Source organism: Poecilia formosa, unplaced genomic scaffold, assembly GCF_000485575.1.
Source record: "Poecilia formosa unplaced genomic scaffold, Poecilia_formosa-5.1.2 Scaffold32, whole genome shotgun sequence".
Lineage (NCBI taxonomy): Eukaryota > Metazoa > Chordata > Actinopteri > Cyprinodontiformes > Poeciliidae > Poecilia > Poecilia formosa.
The window spans coordinates 1,570,617-1,585,144 of record NW_006799971.1 but is presented as its reverse complement, the minus strand read 5'-3'; the positions used below and the strand labels follow the sequence as shown (position 1 = coordinate 1,585,144).

Sequence of the window (14,528 nt, the reverse complement as noted above, 5' to 3'; positions counted from 1 at the left end):
ATGCTTGAAATGAAAAAGAAAAACCCACATTTTATTGCACTTAAGTTATAAGAAAATAAAATTCTAAGTGAATCAAACAAATACACAATCCCTTTCAGGTTTTTTTTGTCTGTTTTTAGTTTGTTTGTTTTTTTTGTTTTGTTTTTTTTGCTGTTTTTTGCCAGGCAGTTTTACATGAACTGAACAAAATAAAAACACCTGCAACAAATCTGATTTCTCAAACCAGATCATAAATTAAAAACAGACGGAGAAAACAACAGGAGGAGATAGAGCGAGATTGTTTTCTTTCTTTCTTTCTTTCTTTCTTTCTTTCTTTTTTTTTAATATACAGTGTTATACCACTTTCACAGTTCAGCTGGAGCTGTGACTCTGGGAGGTTTTGAGACGACTTGTTTTGGCTACAAGGTGTTTTGTCTGTGTTCGTTTCGGTGGAACACCGAGACGCTCCGCGGCCCGACCTGCCAGCTGATGCCTGATGGTGGTCTCCTCTGTTGCTTCAGACACCTGTGGAGGGGCAAAAGAAAAAAAAGAAAAAAAAAAAAGTCTCTCACACAGACATATGGGCCATTCTCTCATTCACAAGTTAAAATCAGTACATCTGTTAGTTTGATTTATTTTTTAACCTTTTTTGTTTTTTGAAGCCAGTCCTCCACGCAGCATTTCGACATTTTTCCCAAAGAACAGGCTGGAGAAGCGTTGTCCCGAGGAATGTGATAACAAGCTGCCAGCTAACACACTTTAACACACACACACACACACACACACACACGTTCTCTAACAGTGTTACAATTCCCCCTCGTTTGTGTCTCCTGTCAGTTTCTGTTGGACGCGCTCCCTCCTCGTAGCCTCAAACGCAGAGGCACGTTTGGCTCAAGTTTCAGTGGCAAAAAAAACAAACAAAAAAACAAATGCAAAAAAACCCCCCAAAAAATGGTGATCACGTCACGTCATGTCGCCTTTCTGGTTTAAGTCCAAACGTACAGAGTCCTGTGAGGAATTTCGCCTGTGGACTAAAACGTCACAGCAAGTAGAAGCTCCATTCTCTGGTTCCGGTTCCTCTAGCAGCATTAGATTCAGTTTGGCCACTCGGGGGGGCGGGGGCAGGGTGGGGTCAGGGCGCGGGGTCAGTGGATAGTAGAGGTGTTTGTCCTCAGCCCTCCAGCTTCTGAGGAAACCCCCCCCAGAGCTGAACAGCACTGACGGTAACAGAGACCGGACCGGATTCTTCCTCTAATACTGAAATTCTGCATGAAGCATAAAACCAACAACAACAAACAACAACAAAAAAAAACAAAAAACCTCTTCAGATCCTGAAATTCACAGTTGTGTTTATGTGGAGAAATCAGAAGTCCAGAAAACCGAGTGCAGAGCGATGAGAACGGAAACGGAGTGACGGAAACGGGCCGGACCACCCCGACGCCCCCCCACCACGTCCAGCAGCTCTTTGGGAGGAACTGTGAGGGGAAGCCAGTCATCATGGCCGTGTGATGACTGTATGCACACACTCTGATAGGAGGGAGGGAGGGGATGGATGGGTGGGGGGAGTTTTAAAAAATAATATCTCTCTGTACATCTGAAAATCTGTCCGACTCGAGCGAAAGCGGGTTCTCTGTGCGAAGCCGGCCGGTTTCAGGGGAGTTCGCTCTGTTTCTCCCTCCAGATCACCTTCAGCAGGAGGGGCCGGGGGTCAGAGGGGACTGGACTGAGTTTGTCCGTAGCAGGAACTCAAACGGGAGACGCGGACAGCGGCGGGTTTTGTGATTGTAGACTCTCTGAGTGTAGATGAAGAGTTTTTCGGTCTCCGGGCTCCTGTCCCCCTCCTCTCTCTCTCTCTCTCTCTCTCTCTCTGTGTGGGTCACTCTCTTCGTCCTTCCACGGCGTGTTCCCCTGCACCACTTCCTGTCACTTCATGTCCACGTCAAAGTCCAGCACCAGCAGCTTGGTTTCCTCCGTGCCGTTGCGGCTGCCCACGGCGCACACCAGCTTGGTGTTGGACGCCCGGATGCGCCACACCACGCCGCCGCTGCCGCCGCTCTCCAGGGTCACCAGGTTCCGGATGAACTCGCCCGTCTTCAGGTCCCACAGCTTGACAGTGCCGTCATCAGAGCTGGTGATGACAAAGTTCTTGTTGAACTGGAGGCACGTCACGGCACTCTGGTGCTTGTGGGGACCTGGACCAGACAGACAAAGGACGGTTAGGAGAAGACAGGACCAGGAATTTGTTTGGTGGCGTTTGGGCTTCAGCACACAAACTTCACCAGATGAGAAAAACCAAGAGAAACCGTCAAAAAATACACCAAGAAAACAACAGTAGTTGTGAAAATATGACTTTAAAATACTTCTGTTAGTTTAATAAATCACTGAACTGTTGTATCATCCTTCCAAACCTTCTCAGGTCTCCTGGTTCTGGTTCTGCTCTGCATCTCCAGAACCAGAACCAAATGAGGAGAAGCAGCATTCAGGTTCTATGCACCGCTAATCTGAAACAAACTTCCAGAAAACTGCAAAACAGCTGAAACACTGAGCTCCTATAAATTTATACTAAAACCTGCACAGATTTAATGGCACCAATCAACATGCAATGTTTATTGGTTTTGCAGTTGGTCACCTTATGATGCGTTTATGAATTTTTAAAATGTTTTCATGATGTAAATCACTTTAACTGCCTTGTTGATGAAATGTGATGGAATATTTTTGCAACAGTAGATTTTTAGTTTATTTTGAAACAGTTTGACATCACTTATGATGAATATTCAAAGTGCATGTTTGTCAATGTTTTGCCATCCAATTGGTCTTTCTGAGATGGCAGAGATCCAGCTCCAGAGTTTTGATCCAACTTTTTTGATTTAAATAATTTTCTATCATAACCTTGACCCCCTGCACCTTCCAGTTGCTCTGTGCTTCCTGCCAGAAGACGGGAAGAAAATGAGGAAATACGTACTGAAATATTAAACCTCTTCTGCTCAGTTCTGGTCTGATGCAGCGAGAGAACGGCTCACCGACACCTTCTGGGTTTTTTTCTTCTCATTTTAGTTTTTAGTGACAACTAAAATGAGATTTTCCAGCCCATCACTTACTTCCTCTGAACTTATGAACTGGTAACAGTCATTCCTTCAGCGGGAGGTGGAGCTCGGCTCGGTGTGTCTTGTGGACCATTTAAGTCGGTGTGAAAGCGAACACCTGAAAACTGCGTTTCTGTCATGTTGGACAATTTGTTTCTACAACAAGATCATGTCTGCTGGCCTGAAGAGAACTAGATTAATAAGCCAAGTTATAGTCCCAGTGATCAGAGCCAACGGCTGCGACTGGCATGGTTTCCACTGCCGTTTTGTTTCATATTAGTCTGTCTGGATCAGCGAGGTTTATCACCTCCTATAAAGCTTTACAGGAAAAATGTACTATTTTTTATTATTTTTTTTATCACTGAAGGTCCTGAAAAGTTTAGTTGGAACAGATCAGGAAGACTGAACATGCAATAAAAGCTGCTGCTAATGTAAGGGTGGGTGGATGGATGGAAACACCGATGATATCACTTAGTTTAAAATAATAATGAATTTAAAGGGGCAGTATTATGGGTTTTACAGCCACAAAGTGCCATTATAGCACAATCAAATAACTCTGCAACCTTCAGTTGTTATAATACATTTAATATATATGCATATATCAAGTATGACTTAAAAGACATTTTACTTTATAATTTAACATCTTGAAATTGGGCCTCTGTCTCTTTCAGACTCCTGCTCTTTCTGAAGCTCTGCCTTCCAGAAGTCATCACAACATGACTCCTCTATTAACCCTTTAACAACATTTTTACCAGCATTGCACTGAGTAGCAGCTCCTATAATGAGCCCAACAGATGCCGTTCCGCCAGGTGTTTGCTAATTGCTGCTGGCTAGTCTGAAGGAGCTGAGTTGGGGGAGTCATGGAGGAGGGCTGCTCTGTGAGGCATAAGCACAGTAGCTTGGAAACTGCTGCTATAAGGAGGAGTTTCATCCTCGAAGGCGGTGCTAGGTCCATCCAGGTGTTTTGCACAACTTAATGGTTACAATGGAGAATAAAGGATTTCTCAAACATGTATGAAATAATCGAGGCAACACTCCAAGTATGTTTATCAGGAATAAACATACTTGGAATAACATAATGTATGAAAATAACATAACAGGATGTAAAGCTAAAAAAGTGGATTTTACATAATGCTGCCCCTTTAAAGAATATTTCAGTGTGAGGATGAATTCTCGGGTTTGAGTCCCCTCCCTAAGAACCTATCCCTTAACCCCCACCTGCCCCCACCACCATGCTGGCCTCCTTTCTGACACTACAAAGCAGCTTCATCAGAACCTTCATCATGGTCCAGTGACAGTGAAGACCCTGTTGCTTCACTATGGTCTAATCAGAACACACTAATGACCGGCAGAAATCATCATGACCTCATTATTTGACCTACAAAGATCTGTAGCCCCTTCCTGCTGGAGCCCTCTCCTCCCCCGTCTCGTCTCTCCAGTCTCTCACTGGGGCATCTTTTTGTTCAGATGCTGTTCTGGCATGTGGGGGGCCAGCTCACTGGACTGCAGGCTGCTAATGAGGGCATTTAGAGACGGGGCACCAGTGACAGCCACGGGTGTTCAGGAAAAGGACTTTGGTCTTACAGTGAGGCACTAAGTCCTGGTAATGGAGATAAAACTGTTCAAATGGACACAAAGGACACAAGGGAACAAGCAGCAAGAGGAAGAAAAGAAGAACCAGGATCTCAACACACAGCAGGAGGATCTGTAACATCACTGATGTAACTCAAATCCTCAAAACGATGCTAGCGCCTGGTTGATCCACATCAACTTCAAAAGTTTTCTTTTCTCAAAAACAAAATGTTAGGTTGCTATGAAACTGGATCTGCATCAGAGGACAACATGGACTGAACACAGCTGGTCCGACTGAAACTGGGGGGAATCGGGTCAGTTTTTCAAGACCATTGAGCCGAGGTCCATGACTACACGGCCGCTCTTCAGTTGTCGTTCTATCGGCATCCAACGTATGATCAAAGTTTTAGGGTGCACTCACACCAGTCAAACTCTCGCTCTTTTGTCTAGAAAGTCCAGTCCGCTTGGTTTGGGGAGGTGTGAACTTCATTCAGTTCAAATGAACTCTGGTGCGGTTTGAATGCATGTGTGAACATCAAGCGGAACAGAGACCGCTCCAAAAGCAGGAGGCAGACTATACCGCATGGCATTCTGGGTAAATGCAACACACAAATCTTGTGCTAGTGAAAGAATTGGCTTCTGGACTTTGACCAAAGGCAAGAGAGAAATCCTACAACTGCTAAAATCTAGCGGCACTCCATTTTTGTTTACATTTTGTGAAGATGGAAGTTGCGCTCATGTCTTCCTCAGAGGTTTTCATGTTGATTCCTTCAGTAGTTCTTGGTGCAGCGCCACCACAGGCGAGGGGGAAAACAGGTTTTCCAAGGGTTTGGTTCATTTGAGTCAGTGCAGTGTGAAAGTGAACTGCAGCAGCTAAAAATGTAACAAATGAGTTTAGCCCCACCATCATTAGCTTTTACACAATATGATGGCTGTTTATTATGCTTCAATATTAGAAGGAGGTGAAGTGTGAAAGGAACAGAAAATATGTCACGGTATCAGTGTTTGCTAGAATATCTATGGCTGTAGAATAAATAGAAAATTTATCACCATCACAATGTTTTTACAAGGTTGTTACTGGATACACTTCCAAAACACATTGGCTAAATATATAAAAGCAACACATTTGTACTGGGCATTCAATAACATACAATCAAGCTCAGAATTATTCATACCCCCGGGATCTTTAGGTTGAAAGTAATCCTTTAATTTTACCAACATGTTTCCAACTGGAAGCAGCGTTGGTGTTTGGCAGCCATGCTCCTCCATTATGTCTGACGGACGTGATGCCAGCATGAATGTGATAGCAGCGGCTGTTTGCTACTGTCTGCATAATGATAACTAATAATCCTTTGACCTAGCAGCCGATCAACAAGCTCACGCTGCTTCCAGAAATCACCTGTGTTTCCCATGGCAACACAGCTCTGATTCTTCTGACCCGAGGTCAGCTGCAGTCCACGTACCGCACCACATGTTTACAACTTGTGTGGTTTTATCAGGAGATGTGAATTATTAAATACTCATCAATAATTTCTGCTGTACATCAAAGTTCTTCACAAAGGTGAGGATGCCCACATTTTCATCAATAATAAAACAATCATCTTCAGGTTCTCCTGAAGTAAACAGCTAAGCAGATGTTTCTACCTCAAGTGAACAAACAGAAGATGTATCAACCCTAAGGGTCAGATAAGTTACTTCCATCCCTGGTGCTTATAATCTTTTATTTGTGCCATCAAAGCTGCAGTATGACACTTTTACAAAAATACTTTTTTTGCCCCATATTTTTGAAAACTGTCACCATGTTGTGATAGTGCAATATGAGAAACATAATCTGTGAAAAATAAAGCTTCTCCACTTCCTCACAGTGCTGCTGTTGCCATCTGAGGAAATACATTGCTCCAGGTCAAAACCAACCAATCAGAGCGAGGAGGAGGGTCTTAGCTTAGGTATTAGGTCAATTAACTTTGTGAACGCACTGCTAAATGAGTTAATGGTGGAAAAATAACTAACCACCACAGAAAAACTGTTTACCGCCATCATTAGAGGCCACAGTAATGATGGCATTGGTAGCATGCTATATTATGGTGAACTAGCTGGAAAGAGCCAGTGGGAGAGGGTGAGGATGAGAGTGATTAACAGCACTAAAACCCTCCTCCTGGCTCTGATTGGCTATTACTGACTGAGTGGTGTATTTATGCAGTTAGTGCTGGAGCTCGATTTTTTTTTCACAGATTACCTGTCTTACGATATGACATGATAATTTTAACAAATATGTAAAAAAAAAAAAGTGAGTGAAAGCAGCAGCCATGTGTGTTCACCTTGCAGCGTTTGGAGACACTGGCCCGTCTTGATGTCCCAGATCTTAACAGTGGAGTCTGCGTTGCCTGAGACCAGGATGTTGTCTTTCAGCTCCATGCCGCTGGTGAGGGACTGGTGACCCGTCAGGGTGTGGATGCAGTTCCCCGTCTCCACGTCCCAGACCCTGATGGACGTGTCCAGGGAGCCGCTCACGACGTGGATCCCGTCAAACTGGGAGAATCAAAACGATCGCTTTAAATATATTCAGGCAGGGTAACTGCAGCTGGCAGCTGATTGCAAAAAAAAAAAAACATTTAGCTGAAGCGGCGTTCTTGCTTACAAACTTTTGATTAAACTCATTGAAAGGGATTGAATTTTATTGATCTGCCGGAGCTCATCTTTTTTGTCTGTATGTTCAGTAGAAGGAAGAGCAGTTACAGTCTTACAAAGAGGAGGCGACACAAAATCCATCTATTAGAGTAAACAGATTGGTCATTACTCATTGGAGAACATCTTAAAGACAGAAAACCGCTTTCATTTATACAAAATTTAAAAACTACATAGCAAATTAAATCAACATAACTGAGTTCCAAACATGATTGAAGTTCCCCACCAACTTCTTCATAACAAACCAAACTGGTGTCAAATGTTTGTGCTACGTTTATGCAGCAATGTTTTTTGTTTGCAAAATGGATTTTGCAAAAAAAAAAAAAGTTTGCCATTTTGGAATGGATTTTTCCATCTTCCTTAAATTGGGGAAATCATTTTAAAGATTTTTTTCCAGAAGTCCTGAAAGGTCAACCAATTCTCTTCACATTTCAACTAAATTTGTGTCAACTGCTACATTTTTTTAGCTGCAAAAAATAGAAAAAAAAAATCAATTTTGTTTGATTTTGTTGATGTGTGAGGAGGATATATTTTGATATATTTTGCTGCACAAGCCAGCAAAATGTAGCAGAGTTGATTTGCGGGGCTGGAAACATTTATTGATATATAAATTATTAGTATCTTTAAAATGATAGCAGCACAAACAAATATTTGCACAAACCACCAGTAATGTAGCACATTTACCAGTTGATTTGGTAAATGTTGAGGGCTTGGTCCACTTTTCATGATGTCTGGAAACATTTATTAATCCATCTGAAAACATGGTCCGAGTTTATGGGGTAGGAGTTCAAAAGTTTCTTACTCTTTTTCAAGCATGTTAAGATTATTGTGGTACAAAATAACTTTTGCATTCCTTTTTCATGACTGTTCTTTTATTAAGCTATTATGTTCAAACTAAAATAAATAAATAAAAATAAATAAAAACATATTAAAAGAAGTTTCTAGAGGTCATGAAAGGCTGACCAGCCAGTCCAAATTTGCAAAATTCAACAAAATGTGATGTTAATAAACTGTGCTACATTTGTGTAGCAACAATTTTCATTTCTCCTCTGACATTTTAAAGATCTTAACAAATGTTTCCAGAAGTCACAAAAGATCAACCAGCCTTCCCAAATTCACTTTGGTGAAATTTAAACGGCACACAAAGCGTGAGAAAGACACACACCATCTAGAGGCGGCTCTTGGAGCTGACTCAGCTCACCTGTAAGGAGTACACTCTGTTGGTGTGGCCCTGCAGCGTGTGGAGGCAGGTCTCCGTCTCTGGGTCCCACACTTTGACCATGAAGTCGTAGGCCCCGCTGACCACCCGCCGTCCGTCGTACTGGACGCAGCGCACCGCTGCCACGTGGCCCATAAGGACGTGTAAACACTGACCCGTCTCGATGTCCCAGACACGAAGCGTGGCGTCACGAGAGCCACTGACCACCCTGTGGATCAACCGCAAACACAGACGTGGCGATTCAGCTTCAGTAGCAAAACTCTGTTTAAATTGCTTCAGAAATATTCAGATTAGATGTTCATGTAGTTCAAGTTCAAAAATAGTAACTTGTTTTATATTGTGATATACATCAATATCAACATATTGTCACCTACCTAAAATATAAAAAATACATTTTTAGGCAAAAAAATAAAAAAAAATCACTTTTGTCAGAAAGTAACTTAGGCCATTATTTTAGGAAGGTGGCAATATGAAAACTTTTATTTTGACAGGATATTATTTTTCCATATCCACCCAGGCTTGATAATGATTTTCTAAGATTCAACATTGTCCATCGGTCATCAGTTAAACAGCGGCAGCATCCTGCAACATTCATGTTCACACTTGAAAGTACAGAATGTGCTCCTTAGTTCAAACGGCCGCCTCGAGCCACGTCTTCACGACAGACGGCAATATGATCGTAGGTTAGGAGGAAGACGGGTTTCAAAGTGTAGAGTCTGGTCGCCGCCCCTCACGGTTTCACCTCGATCAGCCGTGAACTGAACAACGCAGACAAACACCTGCAAACCTTCCGGAGCATCTCGTAAATCGCTTAGATAGAAAATATTACAGCAATAACTACAAAGCTCACGCTCTTTATTTAGTCAACGCCTTGCAGCGCTTTAAAAGATGGAAATCACTGACATGTTCTTTCCACCCGGTGAGTAATCAAATACTACACACACAAAAAAAAAAAAAAAAAAAAAAAAAACTCGGCTGGCCCCGAGGCAAAAAGAGCACTTCTGAATCTCCAGAGTGCTGCAGCGTGAACAAGTGAGCAGCAGTTCACTTAAGACGCCTCACAGGCTCCGTTTATTCGCTGTGAAAGCGTGAGCTGCCTGTTGCAGAGGCAGGAGAACTGCTACAGGCCTCTGCTCCAGAGCTGTTGTTGCTCTTTCTGCCTGATTGCTCTGCCGGTTGTTCATCACAAGGAACAGGAATAAACGACTACAGGCTCATTTTTTTTTTATTTTTATTTTTTTACAGTTGGCACTAAGCAGGTGTCAACCATGATGAGCTTAGTATGAAGATAAAGACATAATGGCTGCAGGAGTATATTTAGTCTGTGTTTTAATAAATCATACCAAACCAGAAAATCTTATTTATTAAAATATTTGTGAACTAAACATACATTGTTTTGCTCTAGAATGTTACACTGTATGAACTGTAGGGATGCACTGATTATGCTTTTTCACTTCCGATACCGATACAGATATCTGAGGTCCAATATCAATCTGATACAACCCCCTCAAACCCCCCCCAAAAAAAACAGTGCTGAATTGACTTAAAACATTTCTTTCCCTTTCTTTTTTTTTTAAACACAGACATAAATGTACTGAAATACTAATTTATTTGATAACTCTGCACCAGTAAAACACACTTGCATACACCAATAGCTTCACAAGTTTGGTCAACACTTAAAGATAACTCTAATTTGTTCAGTCGGTGCTAAATAGATCTGCCCTCATGGATTGGCCACATTGTTACAGAAATCCAACCTAGAATGTGTTTCGATATTGACACCGATACAGATATTAAAATCGGATAGGTGGATTTCTAAAGGACTCAGTTCCTATTAGAAAACGGTAACAGAATGTCTCCTGAAGCACAGCAGTCAGAGGCTGATGGGCGGATCGGCTTCCTACCTTTTCTCGTGTAGGTGCATGCAGCGTACTGTTGAGGTATGCCCGTAGAGGGTGTGGATACATTCTCCCGTCTCTGCATTCCAAACCTTGAGCGTGCGATCGGTGGAGCCGCTGATGATGATGTTGTCTCGCATCTGGGACGACCACACGCCCCCGGTGTGGCCCACCAATGTCCGTAAACACTATGGGGGGTGGGGTGGGGGACACAGAGACAGAGTCAGGAATCCTCGCTGCCTCCCGGAGGACTGGCCCCCCGGTCTGCATTTACACACACCAGCATCAGGTTCACAACTGGAAATCTCATTTGGGATTTCATTTGCCGTCGACCTCATGTTGCCTTCGGGGGATGGGAGGGGAAAAAGAAAGAAAAATTCAATTTCTGCGACCCTTTATTGGAAGAAAGGCCTGCTGCACGCCGCTCCTGCTCACGGGCAAAATACCCCGTTCCTCAGCCAGCTGTTAGAATCACTCTGACTTATCTGTTTGAAAGGCAGACAATTCATTGTTGTTGACAAAGGGGTTGACAACCGTCCTCAATAAAACACGTCCATTCATCCTCATTAGGGATGCCTGATTAGCTATTGATTACAGCAGTTATGGAAATCTTTCTGATCAATTGAATTTGCGTCTCTGCAGTTTGTCCCACATTTGGGTCGATTTAATTATCCTAAATGCATTAAAGTGAAACTCTGGCAGTGAGGTTTGGGTGGGTGGGGGACAGCAGCTGTGGTTCTCTGAGCGTCAGGCTGAAGCTTGTCGCTCTCCTGTAGAACATGTGACCTCTGACTGCGCCTGATAAGCTCAAGCTGAAGGGAACATTGGCGCAGATAGAGTGAAAATGAAGCGGCAGACTTTCCTTCTCCCGTGAGGGACAGAGGACCTTCACTGACCGCTGTACGCGACTGTAACGTCCAGTTACAATATCTTATCTTGCTTCACTGCACGCACTTTCTACACTTCAAGCAAGCTGCATCCAAACAAACACCTCTCCAACCTTCTTTTTGTTTTGCTTCTTTTATCATAAGTTGCTCACATCAAGCTGAGGTTCTTTGAAAGGTTTTCTCTACCCAGGTATTTTAAAGGGGCAATGTTATGCTGTTTCCATCTAGATAGAATCATTTTATAGCACTATCAAGTAACTATGTTATTACCCTCAGTTGTTACAAAAATGTTGTATCAAATATGAATTAAAAGAAATTTGACTTTCTAATTTAATGCCTTGAAATTGGGTGTCTGACTCTTTAAGAAACTCCTGCTCTTTCTGAAACTCCGCCTTCAGGAAGTCATCACAACATCTCTCGCCTGTTAACCCATTAAAAACATTTTTATCCAGAGTTGCACTGAGAAGTAGCTCATATAATGAGCTCAGTAGATGTGAAGTTCAACGAGGAACTGCTAATTGCTGCTGGCTAGTCTGAAGGAGCTGAATGGGAAGGTGGAGCTTTGTCATTGAAGGTTGGGCTAGGTCCATCCAGGCATTCTGGACAACTGAATAGTAGCATTCAGCAAGTCAATTTTACATAATACTGCCCTTTTAAGGAGTTGCTTCGTTTCATTTTTAAGTCACTCTATTAACAAATAACCTATTCAGACAAAGGAAGTCCTAAACTGGAGACATGAACCCGTCTACTGAAGTCCATACATGATAGACAACTCTCTAAAGAGACATTTTTAATCTGGCTCTTTGTTCCCGTCAGTTGGTATCAACTTTGCTCCCCATTTCATTTGTTGAGTCAATACAAAAATGGCCAAAGATACCAGACGTGAGAATGCTGGAATCTAACACAATCTTCCAACTTAAAGCCAACTATAGCATAACTAAAGCTGTTTTAAAACTGCAGGGTATGAGGAGCGTGTCTGTAGAGCAGTAGACTGCAGACCAGGCCGCCTGAACAGAAACACAGTTAATTAACCAGCTAACATCAGCAGCATGCCAATAAGCATGCTTAATGTAAAACTACTGAAATATTTAGCAAGAGTTTATTTGACGTTTTAGCTCATGTTTATGAATTAAACAGTAGTTATAATCAGTAACAAATGATTTTTTCAGCAGTTAGAATAACTTTTGTTTTTAATGAAGGCACGAATATTAGGTATAAAATAGAGTTTGAACTGATACTTTACTCAATATTATCCCATCATGAGAATCTAAATACTACTTACTAGACGTCACAGTTGGTTTACTACTGTTGCATAGTACAGCTTACTATTTGAATGCCTAAAAATCAGTGTAATAAAATCCCTCCAAATCACATTTTTTGACAAATAGATTCTACAGTTTTGGGTTTGATACTGAGAGGGCTGCACCTTTATGTAATTTGCGGTGGACACATGCGGATGCAGGATTCACCGGGTGAATTAAAGCTTCAGAGGGAAGCTCAGAACAAGAATCCGTGTGATTAGAGCTCCTCAAACACTGCGTGGGAAGAGACTACGTCTGAGATGAACGTCTCAGCAATCCAACGTTAAACAAGCCTCTCCCTGAGAATGAAGGAAGATTAACGTTTTTCACTCAAACTGTGAACGCCCACTTTAAAGACGCAGCTGCTGATGCAGATCTACAGAAGAGGGTCAATTGTGTCTCTGCGTTAAATATCAATAAAGAAATGTACTTTTTATGAACGTTGTGGGGAGTATAATAAGGATAAACGAAGCCAAATATATGTTGAGCGAAGATTAACCCTGTAAGACTGTGCTGTAATATTATGTCTCAGTTTTTAAAAAAACGCTATAAATGTTGATTTTTCTTCTGGTTTTTACTCAAATTTAAAGATGGAACTCTATTATTCAGTCTGTAATGCTACCGGATGGGAAATCGGCAATAAGCAGTAAATCAGTTTAATCGCATGATAAATTAAAACGAACTTAATCATTTCCATTTGCATAATTTATCGTTTTTCTTTTTTTCAACAAAAACCGAATGAACAAAAGCCTAAGGCCGGGGGGGTGGGTTTTTTGAAAAAAAAATTTGGTTAAAAAAAAAAAAATAATTTCATTTGCTCTTTCGGTTGTTTTATTTATTTTGCATATTTAAAATGTCTTATAATTGTATTACCGTGTCATTACCATTATAACATAAGAAAATATTCTCACAGCAACAATATTACCGTTTATCGCAATAACTTCTGGGACAATTCATCACCCAGGAAACGTTGTTATCCTGACAGGCCTAACTCTAAATAATGCTTAGAACATATTTTTTGTGCAACCCTTGTACAAAAACTAAATAATTTCATTATATAAGATTACATTTTCAAGAGACATTACAAAAGAAAAGTCTGAAAACACATTTTTGTCTCAAAAATACTTGTAACCAGCTATCTACATGGTTGAACTGTTTTCTTTCCCCCTACGTTTCCTATGTTCAGGTGTTCCTGGGTTTTATAACAGCCAGAGGTGAGGAACAAGATTCTACATATTTACAACCAAACGCCACATCATTCAAAGATTATTGAGGATTAATGTTTCATCTTCATACCAGACAGCCTGAAACAAGAACGACAGGAGAAAGAGGTTAGAAATGTTACGCGTCAGTCTCAGGGGGTGGAAAAGCCTCAAAGCCAAAGTTACAAACACATAAAAGAAACACGCTCTAACATGTGGAAGCTGAATAAATGTTTATTCTGCTCTGCCTCCAGGACACTGAAAGATCCAGAAACGCCAACAAACTGCTAAAGCTGTCTAGGAGACATGTTTCACCTTCACGTCTTATCGTCACATCAAATAAAAGAGTTTATATGTGTCAGTGGGGACGACTAGAGTTAATTATTCCTCCTCATATATTGGGTACAGTCATGAAATGTATAAAATGCTTTGAAAAAAATCCTTATCCAAACAAAGATTAAATGTTTTTTTCTTTAAAAACAATCAATAGCAATCAATACTGACATCTAGCTTCCTGTATGCCATTATTTCCAACCATTCTTGCATTAGTTTGGTGTGGAGTGCTTTAGACAATAATTTAAGATTGTGCAATAAAAACATGAGTACGTCCTCTTTCGATATAGAGCAGTGGTCATCACACCTGACTGAGCCTAAGGCTGTGATTGTTCAGTACAGGAAACAGAAAGCTAATGCTAACATAAC

The 14,528-nt window shown here is 41.5% G+C and overlaps 1 protein-coding gene across 2 annotated transcripts in view; it reads right to left on the bottom strand.

Moving 5' to 3' along the window:
* Positions 1-609: 609 nt before the first annotated feature.
* LOC103136412 (F-box/WD repeat-containing protein 7) overlaps positions 610-14,528 on the bottom strand; it is a 64,933-nt gene continuing 51,014 nt past the window's right edge. For both annotated transcript variants that reach the window (XM_016670292.1, XM_007549650.2), the window contains exons 8-11: positions 10,443-10,624; positions 8,521-8,746; positions 6,953-7,163; positions 610-2,171 (exon numbers count right to left, since the gene is read on the bottom strand). In XM_016670292.1, coding sequence (XP_016525778.1) covers positions 1,903-2,171; positions 6,953-7,163; positions 8,521-8,746; positions 10,443-10,624 — 888 coding nt within the window. In that variant the 3' untranslated portion in view covers positions 610-1,902. The remainder of the gene's footprint in view (positions 2,172-6,952; positions 7,164-8,520; positions 8,747-10,442; positions 10,625-14,528) is intronic.